The sequence below is a fragment of the Lacerta agilis genome, chromosome 17 (genome assembly GCF_009819535.1).
Source record: "Lacerta agilis isolate rLacAgi1 chromosome 17, rLacAgi1.pri, whole genome shotgun sequence".
Classification (NCBI taxonomy): Eukaryota; Metazoa; Chordata; class Lepidosauria; order Squamata; family Lacertidae; genus Lacerta; species Lacerta agilis.
The window spans coordinates 18,754,074-18,775,520 of record NC_046328.1 but is presented as its reverse complement, the minus strand read 5'-3'; the positions used below and the strand labels follow the sequence as shown (position 1 = coordinate 18,775,520).

Sequence of the window (21,447 nt, the reverse complement as noted above, 5' to 3'; positions counted from 1 at the left end):
CATCTCTCATAATAATTACTAGGGAGTATCCCTACTTCCCACAAGCCTATCCCTACTAGGTAGGTAGGGATGTGATAAAAACCCTGCAGATTCAGAGCAAACAGCCATTTCCCCACAGTGGTTGTCATATTCTTCACTCACTCACAATATACCCCAACCTTTTTCCTGAATGAAACTAAATGTAGTATATATGGTTCTCTTTCCCTCATTTTATCCTCACAGCCCCTAAGATAGGCTGGACTTGTCCGGAAAAGCAGCGTGAAAATACTTATGTATGTACATACATACATACATACATATAGGATATTACCCAGGAGTTGGCCATTGCTTATTATGTCCTATCTTTTTTAGTTTACTGAATGCAGTTTTAGTTCACCGTGGGGAAAATAATGAGCAATGCAGCGGCTTCACCCCATTCCAGCAACATCTAGCAGTCCAAAGGTTCCTCATCTCCAATTTACACATCCCTCCCTTAGTTTTCTGCTCAAGGGAGTAAGAGGCAAATCGTTCCAAGTTTCCTTAGCTGGGGAAAAATTCTGAAACCCTTGTTGCTTCAGATCAGGGAGGGCTAGAATTGTGGAAGGAGGTCCCCTGAATTGTGGAAGGGGGAGGTCACTGACTGGACCAGACATGCATTTAGTTGCATAGCCCTGCCTTTATAACAGGTGGAGGGCCATAACCACTGAAGGAGAGAAGTTGATGCTTCCCCCTGGCAGAGGACTAGCCAAGAACGATGATGCGACATGGGTGTGTAGAGAAGTACTTTTATTTTATTGTTTCATTCTGCTCCAACTGATTGGCAACAAAACTCTGAAAGTTAGTCGAAGAGACCGAATCCCATGTCCTCGTCAGACTCTTCAGACTCCTCCTTGGCTTCCACCTTGGCTGGGGCTGCTGCAGCGGGAGCTGCAGCCTCAACTGCCACAGGGGCAGCAGTCACAAAAGCAGATGGGTCAGCCAGGAAGGCCTTTACCTACGGAGAAATTAAAAAAAAGCAAAGTAAGCTTCATACATCCCCAATTGGCCCTTTGTGCCTTGAATGGTTTATGCGGGCAGGAATGTGTCACTTGAACTCGGGATCATGTTTGCCTGGATGGAGAGGGGTGTGCAAGTGTGTGCAGAAACTAATGTACTGCAAAGGAAGGTAAAATTTGCATTTGTTGCTCCACCCACTTTTGCCCCTTGTCCTGTCCACCATTACTATGCACACCACCACCAGAAGCAAATATAGCCCTAGAGGTGAAAAGGATTCCCCACCCCCGGTTTCAAGAAACAGACAAGCTCTCCCTCTAAACAATCTCCCTGTTTACGTTGGATCATGTTTGAAGGTGTGGGGAACTATTGGCCCTCCAGGTGAGTCTGAACTACAACTTCTATCATCCCTAACCCATGCTTGCTGGGGCTAATGGGATTTTAGTGCCTAAAACAGCTGGGGTGGGGAGGGGAGGTTTGGAGGAACCAAAGAGTGACTGATTAACTTGTGGTAGAATTTCCCCATGGGCTTCTCCAAACTTTATGCAAAACCTGCCTCAAAGACTACAGTACAATCACAAGAAACCAGATCAAGTTGCAGTTCACACATAAGGTTTAGTGTGAAAAATGTGATTTCTTTTTTTGGAGGGAAAGCAATAATACAACTTCCACACCTGTGAATTTCAGAGTCTTAAGCTGTCTGGTGTTACACTGACAACGGAAAATTCAAGGATTTCGAGGTTCGCAGACATATTACTACAGTATACCTAATAATTTCAAAACGAACAATATAATTGTAGCAGAGCACCTGATGTGCTTGGGTGTTAGGTAAGGTTTCGAAGTTGTGCCTTGATGCATGCTATGTTAGCTTGCTCTCCATTACGCTTATATGTAAAATTCAAATAATATATGCACACATACAAAAAGGAAAGCTGTAGCCACTGGAATCATTCTTGCCAATTCAACATTATGCACTCATCATCCAGTTCAACATATCACCATCCTTACCTTGTCAGCTAATGGGAAAGAGTAATCAGTCTCTACAGCCACAGCCAGGACTCGTTTGTACCCATTGATGATGGAGTGGGGCACAGAGGCAACTGTCGGGTAGCCAATTTGCAGGCAAACACTGGCAACATTGCGAACACCCTGGTAGGAGAAAAAGTGCACATCTTTACTCCTGTTCACCCCATGGTAATTCCAATATGCTTTAGGTGCTCCCTTTACTCTCCCAAATTCACGATGCAAAATGAACAACTTCAGGCGTTTTTACTCCCCAACTGTAGTCTCGTGACTTCAAGCTAGGTACACACCCATACAAAGGAAGCAATTTTCGGAGCTACTTCTGGAACACTCACAGCACAATCCTATACATGCCTTTTCAGAAGTAAGTCCTATCAAATTCAGTGGGGCTTACTCCTAGGTTAATGGGTATAGGATGGCCCACTTCAGGCACAACAAAGCTGCCTGCCACTGAATCAGACCACACCAAGCAAGGCAGACCATTTGTCCATGCAAATCAAAAGAGGCATCACTTACTTCCAAGAAGCGCCCATGCAGAGTCTCTTCAGTGATGTCCAGGACTTCAGGGCTGTAAATGCTGCCATTATCAAACACCTGCTGGATGACGAGCCCAAAGGAGAAGGGGGAGATGTTCAACATGTTCAGCAATGTGGCTTCGCTGGCACCCACTTTGTCTCCGGTCTTAATCAACTGCACATCACTCTGAGAAACAGGAGGGGGAGAAAAATCAGCAAATTCAACAGCAATTTCTTTAAAAGAACAAGAATTGTACAGCATCTCAGCAAGGTGATGTATGTTTAGTCCAGTTGAATCAGAAGTGGTGAAAGGTGAAAGCAACACGCTCTCCTGCCAGGCTGGCTAAGGCCAAGTCCCTCTTGGCCCCTCTGCTTCATTCATTTCAAACAGTGAGTCATGTCAAGTACTTTTCCAGAAAGTGAGCATCATTCACACACACCATTTATATTTTGAAAAAATTAACAAAAGGAAAGGAACATAATCAGCTCATGTTAACAAGAAAAACAATCAATCATTCCTGGCTTACATATTGCCCTTCATTCAAGGAACACAGGGTGGTTTACAATACAGAAACACAAAAATATATCACATAATTACAAACAAAACAATAACCCCCTGCACACACTTAAGACAATTTATTAATATAAGCTGCCCTACAAGCCAAACAAGATTGACAATGGTTAAGATACACGTTCAAGCGTAGAAAATTCAGTGAGATCTTCAGACCACCAAATGGTGGGTGTTTATCCTTCCAGCCTTGGGAGTATACATTACTATTATTGCTCCTTGTCCTGCCACCCCTTATAACTTGCCCCTCTTCTCATGAAAACCTAGGGTAGATAACTTTTTTAAAAAGGAATAATAAAAGTATAAGCACAATCACCATAGACAGCCACTAAGAACTCACCAGAATTTCAATGGTGCCTCTGGAGATCTTGGTGGTGATGCCCAAAGCCTGGAAAAAGGAGGTCTTCTCAGGGCCAAGGCCAGTGTTTTGAGCTGGCACAGTGACCTCACAGGGAGCAATGGCACCTGCACGAGCAGCAGCTGGTACCTGAGGGAGAAACAAACCCCAAGTCATCCTTGGCACTGAATGTTGGGAGGATTCAGGAGCGAAGAAAGCAAATACAGTACTTTTTCAAAGAGGTGCAGTTAACTGGAAATTTGCTCAGACAGGAGGCAGTGATGGTCACCAACGTGGGTGGCTTTTAAAGACAACTTAACAAATTAATGGAGAAAGCTATTACTGGCTATTAGCCACAGGGGCTTCTGTTCTTCCACTACTGGAGGCAGTAAGCTTCTGAATTCCAGTTGCTGGAAACCACAGGAGAGGAGTATCCTTGCACTCAAGTCCCACTTGCAGGCTTCCCACTGGAGCATCTGGTTGGCAACTGTAAGAACAGGATACTGAACTATATGGGAGCCTAATCCAGCAAGCTCTTATTATTTACTTATCGCCGAGGTCCAGCTCCGAGGGCCTTCTGGTGGTTCTGGCACTGCGAGAAGTGAGGTTACAAGGAACCAGGCAGAGGGTCTTCTCAGTGGTGGCGCCCACCCATCAGATGTCAGGGAAATAAACAACTATCCAACTTTTAGAAGACATCTGAAGGCAACCCTGTTTAGGGAAGTTTTTAATGGCCGATGTTTAATGTATTTTTATTATTTGGTTGGCAGCCGCCCAGTGTGGCTGGGCAAACCCATCCAGATGGCCGGGGTAAAGAAATTGTTGTTGTTATATCAGATGTACTCTACAACATCTGGAGACCACCAGGTTGGGGCAATTTAGGTGAAAAGAGCCACTCTCCTCCTCCTAAGTGGTCACCACTTACCTTGTTGGCCAACAACATGTCCCTGATTTCAGTCAGATCCTCCTTGGTGAACACGAAGCCCACATTACCACGGATATGAGGCAGAAGCCTAACGAGAAACAAGGCATGTTCTATTAGCAACATCCAATTTCTAACCCAGTTTCTTTATAAACAAACAAAAATTATAGGCAGATAACAATAACATCCAGCTGTAGAATTAACAAATGTTTTGCATACATGCTCTCAATAACCTTTGCAACAACCCTTTAAGGTAGGGCAGTATTATCCCTATACTGCAGAGATTGGCTGTGAGACTGATAGAGGGTCATCTAGTGAATTTGCAGCTCAAGCACACTTTGAACAAAGGACTTACTGGCTCAATCTTATTTTTAAAATGTGGTGTTTTTTTTTACTGCTAATGCAAAGGAGCCTAGGAAACGGCGCATCACTAACTTTTCCAGAGCGGGGTTGTTTTCCAGATGTCCCCGGATTGCCTTGCGCATCATGGTGTTCTTCCCCATCAGGACCACGGCCTTCCCACGCAAGGACATGCGGATTTGCTGCATCTGCTTGGAACCGACATTGTCTGCTCCCACAATGAAGCATTTTGGATAGTCGTCCAAGAGTTGCTGCGGAAAGAAAGCAAATCTGTGAAAACCTTTTCAAACTTCGGGCTGACAAACTGGTTGCATACAGAATGATGCAGATCCCAAATATCAAACCGGGGTTAACTTTTAAATTAAAAAATTAACTCCGAACAGAAAGTGCTGGCTTTCTCTGTGGCACACAATCAAGTTAACACATACACATCACTTTGGAAACTTACAGAATCCTGCATATAGCATAATTAGTAACAATAACAATACTTAGTATTTTTGTGCGTTGTGTTTCATATACATTATCTTGCCCATTATTACACCATTCCTGTAGACAAATTTATGCTGATTATGATCTATGGGCCAACTGTGGTCACTTTACTGTACATGCTCAGAGGGACCATCAGATTCCTGCTTCTCATATTGTGATCTCAGATACTGCAATATGATAGTACAATCTGAGCCCTGCTCCAACCATGCATCACTGAAAGGGTCTGGCTACAATCCCACAATATTCTGTATGCACTGAGATATCCCTATTCTTAAGACTCCAACATTCCAGACTTGAGCCAATGCTGCAACATAGGGACAGAGCTGTATGGTGTGGTGAGCCCATAGAATTTGATAGGCGATTCGGTGATGACCACCAACTTTGGCTGTTTTAAATGGGGAATAAACAGATTCATGGAGAATAAGGCGATCAGTGGCTACTAATCATGGAGACAGTATCATTCAGAATAACAAGTGGGCAGAGTTGTGCTTGTGTCCTGCATGCAGGCTTCCCATTAGCATCTGGTTGGCCACTATGAAAACAGTATTTTGGACAGATGGGCCTTTGGTCTTACCCAGCAGGTTTGGTCTTCTACACGCAACTTAAATAGAAAAACATCCTGTACATACAGAAGTGTTTTTTAATTGTGTATTGTTATTCCTGCTGCTTTTGAAACTTGAAGGGTTTTTTGCAGAATATACAAAGAGGATTACTTTCACCAGAGTAGACTGTACTGCTTTGCGATTACAACAATCTATTACTTTTCAAAAACTGCTCTCTACCTGGTGCTTATTACTTTCCCAACTTAATTCCTGTGCCCAAGAGCTTTCAGGGCAAATCATACAATGTACTTATGATCGTAGGCATCTCTCTTGGAATTAATTACACGATTCCTGCAAGGTGTAATGTAGGGTGCTTATGCTCTGCCTCCAGAGTCTGAGGGAGCAATGCCTCTGAATACCAGTTGCTGTAAACTACACAAGGGAAAAGGGCTGTTGTGCTCAAATCCTGTTTGCGCGTTTCATGCAGGCACCTGCTTGACCACTGTGAGAACTGGATGCTGTACTAAGATGGAACATTGGCCTTCTCCAGCAAGGCTCTTTTTATGTTAGACCTATTGATGATGACGATATCTTATCACTAACTGCTTTAAGGGTTGTTGCTGTTTTAAAAATCAAGCACGAGATAAATTCCATGAAGCGATAAATATTAAGAGTGAGCCAGTGTTCTTCTTAAATCTTATTTTATTATTCTGCACGGCGCCCAGAGGATTTATTTTATGAGGCATCTAATGGATGCTAGGAACTAATGGTACTTTGTACATGCTCAGAGAAACCCTCGCCGGCATCAATTTTTTTGTCTTGTTTTTCACTTCTGCCACAGAGAAAAGGTTTCCAACGGGAGAAATCATAATATCGACCCTGTTCCCCCTCGCCCAAGCTACCAGAAGGACTCACGATGATCTTGAGGAAGTAGTTTGACTTCCACGTGGCTCGGTCTTCCCTGGGCATCGCGGTGACCCAAGGATCGCACGGCAGCGGTTTAAAGACTCCGGTGTTTCTCTACAGAGGACAGACAAAAGAGGTTTCGGTCAGGCCCGGCCCCACCTAGGCCCCAAAGGCCTCCCCGGCCCGCCGCCAGCAACACACATACCTCACGAGGCCTCCGTGGAGCAAAAGAACCAGCCCCGCCCCTGCCCCACGCTTTTATAACCTCCCCGAGCGCCGCGGCCAATCGGCGGTGAGCAAGTTTCCTCCTCCCCCTCCCTCTCGCTGCGGATTGGACAGGTCTATCGATGACGAAAGGAAGCGGCGGAAGAGCATGGGGAGGGGGGGAAGAGAAGAGAAGAGCTATTCTCAGCTCTCATTGGCGTAAAGAGCCATCCTTCCAAATAGCAAGAAACTTCCCCTCCCGCCTTTTAAAGGGAAAAAGGGAGAGGAAGCTTTCGTAGCTGTGCAGGCTGAGAGAGGGAAGCTCCCCCTGCTGGGGCAGAAACGCACATAGATGTAGAGAGAAATATATAGGCCAGTGGTTTTCAAGTAGGGTGCCGTGGCACCCTAGGGTGCCTTGAATGATGGTCAGGGGTGCTGCGGGCAACACTGGCCTCTGTCCTTCTTCCCTTCCCTCCCTTCCTCTGATGCCGTCTCTGCCTCCCAAAGGCTTGCACAGTTGTGTGTTGCAGCAGCCCTGGCTACAAGCTCCGCAGGTGAATGGTGCCTCTGGGGCTGGCCAGGGGGTGCTTCCCAGGCCCCTGTGGGGCAGTGTGAGGAGGCACCTCTCTTTGCGGTGGGGGACAGCTTAGAGATCAGGGGCAGCAACTGTGGCTGCCCAGAGGACTTCCAAGGAGAGGGGAGAGGAGGATGAGGGAACACTCCACAAGGGAGGGTGTTCGAAAAAGGATGAGATGCTGCCAGCTCTGCAGCCAAGGGGTGACATAACTGGGCTCCTGAGTCCCACAGGGGTGCCGCAGAAAGAATCTAGTTTTGTCAAGGGAGCCATGCACCCCAAAAGCTTGAAAACCTCTGATATAGGCTGCAAATATATTTATTTATATAATCAGACTGACTTATATACCTCGATTGTAGGAAAAAACCTCAAAGCGGTTTACAAAAATGATTCAACATTATTTTTTTTGTAAGAACAATTACAAGAAATAAAACAATATAGGCAGGGACTTGCAACTTAAATACATGTATAGATTTACAAACACATGTAAATATGAGCCATCTCCCAACTATCCAAAGGGCTGCCCCATGGAAGATACAGCAAGCTTGTTTTCTGCTGCTACAGATGGGAGGATCTGAACCAATGGATGCAAAATACAAGAAAGGAAATTCCAGCTGAACATTGGGGGGGGGGACTTTCCAAGGGCAAAATTTGTTTTGACAGTGGAACATTCCACATATGATCTTGGAAGGTGGTGAACTATCCCTTCAATGAAGGTTTTAAGCAGCAGTTGGGTGGCCACCTGTCAGTGATTTCTTAGAACTCCTGTATTGCAGGGGGTTGGACTAAATGACCCTTTGGGATCCTTTCAACTCTATACTATATGAGAGAATAGGAATTTTTAAAAGCACTCAACAGGACCTCGGAAAAGTTTGTTCTTGATCCTGAAAGGTTGCAGTTCCTCACTAAATAAAACCTACTAATTCTACTATACCTCTTAGGATTCCAAGCAGTTTATACTTTGCAAACACCAAGTTACTAAACCTTAAAATATAAACAGTCATTACTAAATATTTAAGGCTGGTAGCAGTGCATGGTGTGCTCTGGTCCATGGGGTCACGAAGAGTCAGACACGACTAAATGACTAAACAACAAGCAGCAGCTCTTAAGGGGTTCATGCAGGAGACCTTCCCAGACCTTCTGCACACAAGGCAGATACTCTGTTGCACAGTGAAGGCCCTTCCCTACAATATTGCTTGTATATGTAGGATAACCCTTTGCTTCTAGCACAGTGAATTTCCAAAGGCCAGTAAGTGAGCCCAAAGGAAAGATTTGAGATCAGAATGTTGAATTCAGTAAGTCACAACTTATGCTCAGTTAACTTGTGCCCATTTACATGCCTGGCAAAAAAAAAATGTAAAAAAATGGAAAGGGGGTGGGAGTACAAGAAATAAAACTTTGGCAATCCTATCCTCCATTGAATCCAATTTTGGCATTAGTTGTGATACCTGGAACGTAAGCCCCTGCATAAGTTGCTGGCTTACTCTACCCCTCCCCCCAATGCAGAAATAAAATGGTAAAGTGTTTTATGGTCCAACAACATCATGGGGAGAGGTGTTTCCAGCTGTCCCAGCCCCATGCCTTTCGAAGCCTTGTAAGCAGCTTCAGGAGAGGGATTGAAAGCACATCATGAGAAGGGTGTTTCTAGGTCCATAGTGAAGCCGTCAAGCACCTTGCCAAAGTGAAACTGTAAAGCACAGTGCAACATAATTATTGTTATATTTACAGTACTGAAATGTTGTGGGGGTTTGTATGCTGTTATATTTGCTACGTTGCTGTTTTATTATGAAAGTGGTTTGTTTTTTTTGTTTTTTTTGTTTGTTTTTTACTGTTTATTTAAGAAAGGCCACAACCAACGACACTGAAAATTATCATAAAATTTATTAGCATCATCACAGGAATTTTAAAAGTGGGGTAAAAAACCAGCAGTTAGAAGTTTACAAAAGGGGGAAAAAAGGAAGAGGGGAGAGAAATGTCATTCCACAGGAGAATCTCCCCTTCTCCTCCTTCCCAGAAGATCTGTTGAAGATTTTAATTGAGACCCACTTCATTCTGATGCATTTTTAAAAGTTAAACAAAAGAAAGAAAGAAAGATAGAAAGAAACCGTGCCCCAGGCCTAAAATGTCACAAAGCTATGGTAGCACAGTGGGTATTTTCAGAAAAACAATGGTGTATCTTCATCTGACACCCATCAGAGGCAGCACCAGGCCATTCCATCAGACTGCAAGACCTCCTCATGCCCAGATCCAGAAAAATAAGAAACACCCCAGACTTCCCAAAGGCCCAACTTCACACAACCCTTTATAACCTGAGCAGCCTGGTACCAGCTAAACAATGCAGGCTTTCCTCTCCCACAAAACTGAAAGACCCACTCAGCCGCGCTCAGGATCACTTCACCAGCTGACAGACTTTTTGTCCAATATTGTGTTTCATCATTCCCCAACCAAGGCCAGCTCCGGTCGCAAAGGACAAAATAGTGCCACTTCCCATTGCAGATACAAAAAGCTGACTAGCATGGAAGCTGAATCAGACTTCAACGCTGGTGAGCGGGAGCATCTTCTGCTGCAGTTGAGGGCAACAGGCTAGTTTATGGGATGCGGAGCTGGTGGCACAGCACACCCAGCTCAGTCCACCCCCACCCTTCACTGTCCTCTGCCTGAGGTCCTGTTCTCCACCCCCATGTGAAATCCCCAAGTTTACAGAGGCAAGCAGGTGCAGAAAAGTTATGGAAACAGCTATACAAAATCATGGCTCTTCCCTGCCTGCCGCTAGTAGTTCGAGAAAAGCTCAATATTACTTTGGCTTCCCTGGGTGCTTGGTATGTTTATGTGGTGGCGAAGCAAGCACATGTGCATAGAAGTTGAGCGATCCTGACATGAGCTTTCAGGACAGCCTGCTGGTGCCAATGTACAAATGGCCAACTTGCAGCAGTGGAGGGGACCACATGCAAGAGAAGCAATAGGAATTGATGGCACTCCTGGGCTGGAGTATGAGGATCCACAGGCCTGGCTACAGAGCCTCTAGCCCGCCAGGCCTTCCTCATTCATCCCACCAAACCACACCCACAGGGCAGGTAAAGGCGCACTGGGGCCAAAGGGGGTTTGCAGTGCAAAGCACAGTTCACAGCGCTTTGAAAAATGCTGGCATCAGCAGATTGTTAGGGGTTGCAAAGCATCGCACATGGAGTTACACAAGGCCCAAAAGATTGGCAGAAACAAATGCCATACTGCTGCCTGCTCCCTGGCTCAGTAGACAAGAGGTAAAGGCACCAGAGGACACATAGGTACAGCAGTGTGTGCTCATACACACTGTGGCATACACTAGCACAGCAGTCTCACACTGCAAAGCTGAGTAATGGCACACTTGGGCAAAAAAAAAAAAGGCTGGTCAACTATGTTAACACTATGTATGGGAGGGCTAAGACCACAGGCCCAGCGTCAGCTTCTGAAACAGATTATGAAGCTTGACACCAAACATGTAAGATTTGAGCTCTTTCTCCCTGCTGGAGTAACTTAAGACTCGCTTCAAAAAAAAAAATCTGCAGCTCTGATTTTGAGAGAAAGGCAAACAATTCCAAATACAGCAGTTTACAAGTTATTTTGTTTTAAAAAAGAAATCTGTTCCAGTTTAGCTCTGATCAATAGAAAAGCTACTTAATAAGCAAAAATGAAATAAAACCACACACACACACTCCTTGCACATTCCCCCTCTCCCACCCCAGTTTTAAAAAGACAATACTTGTCATGTTAATAGTTGTGTTTAACAAAGCACCAAAGGCTTGCGGATGAAGGAACCAGCACAACCAGGGCCCTGCCCAGACATTGTCAGGTATGAAAGTCATCTGTTGAAAATCATTTCAAAAAACTAAAATTTTCAGTACAAGAGATTTAAAAGTCATTTTGTTATGAATTCAAGACTCAATGTAGAAATCAGCATCTCCCCCAAACACACTATTAAGTTTGATAGCAAAATTCATTCACACTCTCTTTCACACACAGACATAAAAACCACAAGAGGCAAGAAGAGAGAAAGAACACCCACGCACACACTGAGAAACTTACTATGTCAATAGAAAAAGAATTATTGCTCAGAACTGTGTTTCTCTAGGGCATATTTCACATGAGTGAGAGATGTGCTTGTGATTGCAAGAGAGAGACAGGCAAAAGAAGTCAATGCTGTTAAATGAAGCTTCTCTTGCCTTTCGGGAGAAAATCACAACACAGGCTACATCCCTGCCTAAAACCTGGAAAGGCTAGGACGCCTCGCTTCTCTGGATTGTCATATGAAACAAATACCACTTCCGCCCCACTGAGCACACCTTCACTCTCATGATTTCTCAGGGGAGGATGGCAGCAATGGTGGCAAAATTAACATCCCCAAATGGGGAGATGTCCTATTTAAAAAGGGTAGAAGTACAAACAAGAGTCAGCAATGCACTCTGTACATGCAGGTGGTGATAAAAAGGGGTGTTGGGCATTCTTCCAGTATAATTTGAACCTCATCTCTCTGGAGGGGGATGCAGACAGGAAGGAAGTTGCTCACCCAGTCCCAAGGGTTTTGCACAAATCAGTATCTGCCAATATGGCCCTTGCCATATGGGACTGCAACATGTGCTCTCTGCTCTCTTTTGACCCTTCACAGTGTTCTTGGGAGAGGCAACTTAGGAAAACGGGAACCTGCCTTATACTGAGTCAGACCATTGGTCTATCTAGCTCAGTACTGTCCACACTGACTGGCAGCAGCTCTCTATGGTTTCGGACAGGGAGTCTCTCCCAGTTCTACCTGGAGATCTTCTGCATGCAAAGCAGATGCTCTACCACTGAGCTACAGCCCTTCCCATTCCCCATTTCTAAGTGGAATCCACATTGGTGTTCTCAGCCCTCCTGACTGTTTTAGCATTCTTGGGGAGGAGAATTAAATTCCACTGCCCCCAAGCTGAAACCCCAACCATTTTTATTTGACTGCCTGAACCTTTGCTACCAATGCAACCAATCAACTGATCAACCAACCACCACAACCAAACAGAGCCTCTCACTCAAACCACCTTGTCCATCTGGTGCATCAATGGCAGTCTCAGCATCTTCTTGCTAAAATACAGTTTCTAAGTGAATAGTCCAATGTGATTCGTTCTCTGGATTTACCACTTTTCCAGAGCAGTGGTAAGCATCTCATCCTGCCCCATCCCACTCCACCCCACCCTGACACACACACACACACACACACAAACTCTTCCCTCCTCTTCTCCTAGATTAGCCCCCCAAGGCCACAGGTTGCCAAATTGTGGCAATGTCCAAAGAGTCAAAGTTTCCTGGAAAGGCAACAAAAACAATGCTGAATGTTAGCCTTAGCAGAAGAGTTTCACGAAGCAGTTCTGACAGTAGGGCTTGTCGTTCTGCTCCTTGAAGGTTCCTTTGTTGAGCTGCTTGAGACAGAAGGCACAGACGAAGTGCTCAGGGTGAAATTTCTTGGCCATCGCAGTGATGCAGCGGCCTGTGATGGGCTTCTGGCAGCCGGAGCACAGCGAGCCGCGGCGCTCGTGGTAATGCACCTCGCAGTAGGGCTGCCCGTCATGTTCAAAGAAGCTGCCATTAATGAATGGAGTAAAACATTCCTGTGGAGGAGGTGGAGAAGCAAGACTGCAATCAGGTATCAGAGACAAAAAAACATGGCACTAGTAGCTGAGGGCAGCTCCAGAGCTCAGCTCTGGAAAACCGCTCACGATAAGAGCACGATAAGAAAACATCTATAACAAAATTAAGAACAGTTGTAACAAAATAGGTCACCCAAAACAGAATAGTTTTCATCAGGCATCTGTCTTAAAGAATACAGTGGTGGTGGCTGCATTTATCAATAAGCAAGGAGTTCCAAAGTACAGTACTGTCACACTGACTGAATAAGGTATCACTTTTGCTGTTACAGATGGGCACTTGTGGATGCACTTATCCTCCTGCTTCAGAGTCCTCTAGGGTTGCCAATCTTTCCGACCCCCCAGGAATATTTGCAAACTGGAGAAACTGTTGTGAGCATCATGCAAACACTGCAACCATGCACACATATATGCACACTCAATGAAACCATGCAAGCTCATCCTCTCCCACCGTCAGCAACTAGTTTTTTTAAAGCCTCCTATTGTCTACAATGAAAGGCTCCTTACAAGCATAATTTCAGCAGGAGAAAGCAGGAACCCTGTGGGCACCAAGAAAGGCCTCCGCTGGCACTTGTGTGCCTGAGTGCACTGCATTGGTGACCCATGAATTACACCAAGAGTGGTCAGGATGATAGATGTCCTCAGCTGGCTGAATGGAAAGGAAGGGGAATGAATTATTGAAGTGCTCTTACCCGACAGACAAAACATTCAGGGTGCCAAAGGGTATTCAAGGCAGAGATATAGTTTTCCAAGATAGCCCGGGCGCAGCCTCCACACTTAGGAGCAAACATGTCGAAGTAATCCTTGCGACAGTAGGCCTTGCCGTCCTTCTCGTGAAAACCTGCCAGGGCGGAGGAGTAAGCAGCAAAAAAGGAAAGAAGAAAATTAGTATCTGCCTGGCCTTTTTATTTTAGGAATTTATAAAATGTTTTTTCCAAATCTGAATGTGGCACTCAAAAAACATAGAAAACATTCGATAAAAATGAACAAACGTACACCCCAAAATTACTACTGTCATAAACAGAAACAGCCGTTTAAAAATTACACATATTTGTATGCAATAAAAAGTTGGTGGGGGGACAGAAAGGGGGGAAAGAAGAAAAAATAATAATAAACAAAAATAAAAGCCTAGACATAAAAGAAAGGCCATCACCAAAAGATCCTAAGAACTGGAGAGGACCATCAAAGCGGGAATCAACACTCTTCATCATCAGGCAACTGCAAATGTGCAATCTGGTGCACATTTCCCTGGGAGTAAGCCGTGCTGAATGGGGTTGGGCTTGCTTCCACGTCAACATGAACAGGATTGGACTTAACACAGAAGTAGCCTATTGGGGCTGAGAACAGTGCTGTTACACTACACTTCCACTTCCTGGGGAGCAAGGCTACACGAGTCTTTGCAATCCAAATGTCAGGGGGAGGATAGCCTGTACTAAGCTTATTTATGTATGCCCATTACTGCCAGTGTCTGCAACATGAAGTAATGACTTGAATGGGAGAAATGGCAAATCTGAGCTGAAATTGCACTCGCAGCACTTGAATATCAGCTCACAAGTCCTCAAACTCAATACCTTGGAGACAGTTTACACATCTGAAAATAAGCAAGCCATGCAAGCTGTGGATCAGCCCTCAGGGACCATACCTTCTGGGCCGAAGAATGCTCCGCACTGGGCACAGAAGAAATGCTCTGGGTGCCATGTCCTATCCAGCGCCGTCACCACTTTCTGATATAAAGAAACCATAAACCATGAATGAGTAGCCAAAACTTAAAAAAAAAAATGCAAGGAAACACAGTGAGGGGGTACGGATAGTAGATAAGACAAGAAGTGTATTTCAAGGAGAGGAAGGGAGGAATCCTCTGACCATGGGAAACTGAACTACTAACATCCCAATAATGTGATTCTCTGGATGGATTAAGCCCAGAATTTCATGAACATGCATTTCTGATCTCTCTCTCTCTCTCTCTCTCTCTCTCTCTCTCTCTCTCTCTCTCTCTCTCTCTCTCTCCTGTTGCCTTTGGAAGGTCATGAACTCCCCAGCAGACAGATAGACACCCTGGGACATGTACAGAGATTAACTGGCTGATTGCTGTGGTATGTCTGCTCATGGGCCCCACCCATATAGAAAGCAAACAGATGAAACAGTACATTAAGGCATAAATGAAGAAGAGAATGGAGTGCAAAGATGTAGGGGAACAAAACTCTTCTCCTCCCTTGAAGCACAAAATTGGGAATATAATTGATCCCTCTCCTTATCCCACTGCAGTTTTTCAATACATCATTTGTTGTGTTTAATGTGGCATCTAAAATCTGCAAATATGGCCAAGGATACAATCAAAGCCTGTTGTTATTAATCAATTCTAGTTTTCCATATTTTGCACACCCTTGGGCAAAATATGTCCGAATTACAGCTTAAGAAGTTGCCAAGGGAACCCTTTACTTTTTACCCTGGATTGATCCTGAGATTGCTCAGGATTTTCCTGCCTGCTTGCCTGTCAAGCTATGCCACTCCCTCCACCAAGACTGGTTTATTGGTGGCAGAGCGGAACTGACAAACCAAAGGGCATGAGCATCACCACTAGGAATGTAGAGAATTGCATCTTCCAAGTAGGTGAGGGATGTGGCAATTTAACTAAGCGGCATCTTCTGTGCAGTGTCCACTCTGAACCCTAGTTCAGTGCCAGTAAAACTGGCAGTCATAAGGGAGAGGGGGCCTTTTGCATAGCTCAGTAGCAGAGCACCTGCTTTGCACTCAAGAGTGCCCAAGTTCAATCCCTGGTCAGGAAGGGCTGCAAGTATCCCCTGCCTGAAACTCTGGAGAGCTGCTGCACTCAGGGTAGCAGTGCTGAACTAGATAATAACCAGTGGTCTGACCTAGCAGAAGGCAGCTTCCTATGCTCCTTCTGATGAGACTGGCAGGTGAAGTGGGGAGAGAGACATACAATAGTACCTCGGGTTACGAACTTAATTCGTTCTGGAGGTCTGTTCTTAACCTGAAACTGTTCTTAACCTGAGGTACCACTTTAGCTAATGGGGCCTCCCACTGCCGCTGCGCTGCCGCCACATGATTTCTGTTTTCAGCAAAGTTCTTAACCCGAGGTACTATTTCGGGGTTGGCGGAGTCTGTAACCTCAAGCGTCTGTAACCTCAAGCGTCTGTAACCCGAGGTAACACTGTATATGGGATTCTATGGTTATTTAATCTCACTTCATTTTGCTGGATCATCTCAATTTGTTATATTTACAGAATCCAGCTGTTTCACATACAATAGCACCTCGGTTCTCAAATGCCTCCTTTGACGAACATTTCGGAACCCGAATGCCGAAAACCCGGAAGTAAATGCTTCCATTTTCAAACGCGCCTCAGAAGTCGAACGGCTTCTGCTGCGTGTTTTTCAATTTTCTCAATTGAATTTGCAGGCAGCCCTTTGTGCCTCAGTTTTCAAGCGTTTGGAAACTCAAACGGTCTTCCGGAATGAGGGGGGATCCCATTAACACCCAAGCTAACACTAGAATGGTGTCACTCAACCTGCCACATGGGGGCGTCTAACTCCTAGACTCGCTGTTCCCAATGTGTGTGTTGCCAGTCTCTAGTTGTGTCAGACTAGAGCATTTTCATATAATACGAGAAGTAGCCACGTGTAAATAAATGTGGAAACTGATGTAGCAGTGTTGATAACATGAACCCACAAGGTTGCCAGGAGCTCACTGGCCATTTTAAGGAAAGCCTATGCTCCCAGCAACCCAAAGGCCATATTCCCTTGGGGAAAGTAGCCAGGGACTGTATGTATAATGGTACAAGCACACCCACATGCACACCCACCCACCCTATTCATTCACACACCCAGTTCACTTCATTTCTGTGCTGTGCAATGAGAAAGAGGCAGTAACAGTAGCACTGTATTTAGTACTGAATGCAGAATTTGTATTGTATTTTTTAAATGTTATTTTTGTTGGGATGCGCACAGGTATTTCGGTTGAAATATAAAGCATTATAAAACTTAAACAGATAAATGATACACAGCAAGCAACCCATTAAGAAAGCAATCTCTTCCTCCATGCGCAGCTCACTCCACCAGTCAGTGCATTGGCATGGTTAGAGCGTAGAACTAGGACCAGAGTTCAAATCCCCACTCAGCCATGAAGGCAACTGGGTGACCTTGGGCCAGTCACACTACCTCACACAATTGTTTTAAGGACAGGAGGGAGAGAACTGTGTATGCCACCTTAAACTCCTTGGAGGAAAGGTTGGGGTAGAAAAGTAGTAATAAAATAAATACTCTAAACCTTCTCGCCTTGTGATCTTATATGCACACACAGATTAGAATTTACAAGATTTACAGCTCAGCAATGGAGAAATTAATCCCAGATCAGATGGCCAGCACAAGGATTGGGGGAAGACTATGAGGAAGGGAGGTTTAAATGTATCCTCCCCCATGAACCCCAACCCCACTACTTAGCTGGTTGGAAACTGCAGTTCAGCAGCATTGGGGCATGGGGTGGGCCTGTGGAGAGGTTGTTGGGCTGGATGCAGAGAAGACCTACATGCTGGAGGGGGGTCAAAATCCCCCAGTGTGATTAAATTTTCTAAAGCACAGTGACTAGGGTGGGATTACTGGCACCCACTGCACAAGCAAGTGAAATGTTTGCATAGCTACGGGATCGGTAAGGTAGAAAGTGTAAGGCTGGACAGCCAGAGGAATAAGACCGCATAAACGCCATGGACTCACATCCAGGATAGGACCGTTGCAGTAGTAGCAGCGTGGAGAGAAGAGGTTGTGATAGTCCTTCTCGCAGTAGGGCTGGCCGTCACGCTCAAAGAAGTTACGCGATCCTATCTCCTCCTGGCAGTGGGTGCAGACAAAGTGTTCAGGGTGCCAAGTCTTCCCCATCGCCGTGACAACCTGGGAAAGAGAGAGGAAAAAACGGTCCTGGCTCCAGCAGATGCTCCACCTCTCAAGTATGGGCATCATATGTGTGACAAAGACATCAAAAAGTACAGAGTCTAGAACAAATGAAAGAGAACGTTCTACTAACAGGTGGATCCCTGGACTGGGGTAGCATGAAAACTGAATTACCTATCATCTCAGAAGAGGGCAGTCCCTCATGGGCAGGGTAGAGGTCACTGGAGGAGCTTACAGTGTACCTAGCCAGTGGATAAATAGAGTACTTCAGTTTCTTCAGCATCGCCAGTCCGTTCATCCATATGATTTTTTTAAAGCCCTCCCAGTTGTATCTCAAGACTCTCAACAAGTGGGGGTTGTCCTTCAGACTCACCTGTCCAGCAATTGGCTTCTTGCAGGCTCCACATACACCTTTGGCAACCGTTGCTACTCCGAGTTTATGCAAGTCTGACTGGAGGCTTCCAAGCATGCTATCCAACTGGCTGCCGGGCTTTGGAGAAGTTGTGGATGGGTAGTTGTTCCCACCTTTCCCTTGGGACATGAACTGCAACAACAGAGAGTCAAAGCCGAGACTATTAAAGTTAAGAAGCATGCTAGAGTTCTTCTCTCCCTGTGGAAGTTCACTGAGCCACCTCCTGCCTCCATTAACATATAACAGGAAGGACAGTGTAATTGCAGAAGCTGGTGAAGGGATCACAGTGAAGGCTAGGATGAATGGTTTCCAGCAGTTTTGTCAGAGCAAGTCTCCTCAAATCAACAGACCCATGGATTAGCTAGTCACAAGAAAAGGCTCTTCCCATAGGCAGATTAATGAAAATGGCAAGGCTGTGTGAGCTCAGAGCATGCTTTCAAGTTTCCCAAGGTAAAGACAACAAAACCGTATTCCTAAATTAGATTGCTGCCAGTGCCACAATATGCAAGACATCCACACAATGACAATTCCAGCTCTAACATCAGCCAAAGGAATGTGTGACTTGGTTTAAGATCGTGAGATGTTACACCACAGTGTACCTTTGATTATAACACAGTCTATTAGCGTACCAGTAAGTCCTTCTGTTCCAATTAACACATGGGGTGCAGGGAGGGTTGGCAGATAGGAAGCCTGTGCTGTTCTACAAGTTACACCTCACACTTACAAGAGCCTTTGATCTCCGCACATGGACACACTAACATCGCTATGCGTTTCTAGGGTAAAAGCAGAGATGGGGAAGCTTTGGGCTCTCCAGATGCCATTGAGCTACAACTCCCATCATCTCTTAAATTTGCTTCTGGTGTTTTATTGTTTTTACCAATTGTTAAATGTGGTTTTATTTTATTTTTAATTGTATTCTTATTACGGAAAGTGTTTGCCACTTCAGGGGAAAGGGCAGCATATAAATTTAATAAAACAAATAAATTAATCAAGCATCTAGAGAACATCAGGTTGGTGAAGGCTGCTCTGTATGATGCCAAAGGACACAGAGTAGGTATTAGTCATGTACAAAGCGAAACGTTTATTTATTACATTTGTCTTCCACATTTATTATTTATTGATTATATTGGTTATCTAACTTTTCTTCCAGGGAGCTCAAGGTACGACATGCATCCCCTGCCCCATTTTATACTCACAATAACCCTGTGAGGTAGGTTAGGCTAAGAAATTGTGACAGGCCGACGGTCACACAGTGAGCTTCATGAGTGGGTGGGGATTTCAACACTGGTCTGCCAGGTCCTAGCCCAACACTCTAACCACTACACCATATTCTTCCATGATTGAAATCAAGGTGCTGTAAATGCAAGTCTCCCATCAAGACACTGATTGTGCTCAGACCTGCTTAGCTTCAAAAAGGTTGCTGTATAAAATGTTTTCAAACTATTCCCCCTTTTACTGACCTGGTTAGAACGGCAGGTTTACATGCAAGTCTGCACATATTAGTAGTCTAGTTGGTTTTTTACTAGCCCACCTGATCACACGTTAGTTAGTCATGGCCTGAAAGAAGAGAGAGTAAGCCAGATTTTGTACATCTTTTCCTGCTTGGTTAACCCGTGGTCAGTTTTTACTCACCACAAGTGACTGGTGATTGATAAGATTGGGGCACAGCATGCAGTTCTCCAAGAAAATGATTCTACTTTATTCCGGTGACATACATATGTTCAAGCAACACAGCAAAAAACAAAGGACGAGTCCTAACAAACATATACTCTCTTCACCGAGATTGTTAAATATACATGAGCATTTGATACCTTGTTTAAAAATGCCTCGCTCAATACATGCTGGGAAGACATTCATACTTTCTACTTGGTAAACTGCATGAGCATTTGTTGCTTCTTCTCCCATTCTCCAGCCACTAAACTCACATCCTTGAAAAGGTCATGCCACAAGCTCTCAAAAATCATGCTGGTTTTAAGAGAGCTACTGTCGCTTCCCCATACTAATTAGAAACAAGCAGGCTGAGCCTAAAGGAAAAGCACAAAATTGCATTTCTGCGGAAAACCTGCAATTCTACCAATGCAAGAATCAAATCTATGCCAAGAAAAGTGTTTCTCACACGCCATGCTACAGAAAAAAAGAGAGAGAGAGAAGATGCCCTGCCTTCTCAGGAGTGGGAGGACAAACAGCAAGAACTTGGGAGCCCCAGTCCGGAGGTGGAGCATACGAGACCTGAAAAGCATAATTCACAGTGAGTGCTAGCAGGCTGAAAGCTGCAGTGATGTGAGAAAGCCAGTAGAAAGGCCATTGGATTCAGGCAAAGTCCTGCACTCCAGTCCTAGCTAAGTCATGAAGGGCTTAAGAGTCCAAACCTTCACATCTGTAAAATGGAAATAATGGCTGTCCATTATATGTATTACAAAGGTGTGTGAGATAAGGAAAGTCTATCTCGACCTTATACATAAGGTGGGTTTACCACACATAACCTGTGTGCAGCCTTTTTTCTACAGTGAACTGGAACTGATCATTGCCTGGGATCATTGCCACTTGAAGGAGAAAGTTGAGCACTCAGCTATGTGGCATACAGGCGGCTCTGCAGCACTTTTAAAAATAAAAACACCAGCATCAAGCAAGTATGCAACCATACTAAAACCATGGAGCATGAGGATTCATAAGAAAAGCTCAGGTGCTCCCAGAAACCCTTGAACAGCTCATGAAGGCAGAAGAAAACTGCTTGTGCAATAAAGTTTTTAAGGGCCACAGAGGGACACATAGTAAGATGCCTTACACAGACCGCTTCGTGCATCTAGCTCAGTCTTCACCCAACTGCTGCCCGCAATGTGGGCCACACACTATTCCCTTTGTGGCACTACTCCCAACTCTGCATACATGGCAGAGTGTACTCATGTGTACTTAGCACCACTATAAAAGCTAAAATGTGTTTTCTGTCCTGAGCATCCAAATAGTTGCTCTTCCCTGTGAGCTCAGAATAAGCTTATGCCCAAACATTCAGTCTAAGAGGAGGGCCCGCCCACCCCAAAAAATGAACAGCCTTGTATCTGCTGGGCTCACATTC

At 44.9% G+C, this 21,447-nt stretch overlaps 2 protein-coding genes across 9 annotated transcripts in view; both read right to left on the bottom strand.

The window, feature by feature from the left end:
* Positions 1-748: 748 nt before the first annotated feature.
* RPLP0 (ribosomal protein lateral stalk subunit P0) lies at positions 749-6,920 on the bottom strand. Its single transcript, XM_033136437.1, has 8 exons — positions 6,840-6,920; positions 6,644-6,748; positions 4,773-4,948; positions 4,341-4,428; positions 3,419-3,565; positions 2,512-2,697; positions 1,981-2,121; positions 749-973 (listed from the first exon to the last, which is right to left on the bottom strand). Exons 2-8 carry the CDS (start codon positions 6,695-6,697, stop codon positions 818-820), a joined length of 948 nt encoding a protein of 315 aa, XP_032992328.1. The 5' UTR covers positions 6,698-6,748; positions 6,840-6,920; the 3' UTR covers positions 749-817.
* PXN (paxillin) overlaps positions 3,027-21,447 on the bottom strand; it is a 77,825-nt gene continuing 59,404 nt past the window's right edge. For 3 of the 8 annotated variants that reach the window (XM_033136428.1, XM_033136433.1, XM_033136431.1), the window contains 6 exons: positions 20,535-20,603; positions 18,336-18,506; positions 17,789-17,962; positions 14,703-14,784; positions 13,753-13,901; positions 12,620-13,024 (listed from right to left, as the gene is read on the bottom strand). In XM_033136428.1, coding sequence (XP_032992319.1) covers positions 12,758-13,024; positions 13,753-13,901; positions 14,703-14,784; positions 17,789-17,962; positions 18,336-18,506; positions 20,535-20,603 — 912 coding nt within the window. In that variant the 3' untranslated portion in view covers positions 12,620-12,757. Of the gene's footprint in view, positions 3,342-12,619; positions 13,025-13,752; positions 13,902-14,702; positions 14,785-17,788; positions 17,963-18,136; positions 18,205-18,335; positions 18,507-20,534; positions 20,604-21,447 lie in introns of those variants that run through there. The other 5 variants (XM_033136434.1, XM_033136429.1, XM_033136430.1 and 2 more) reach the window with 5 other exon arrangements.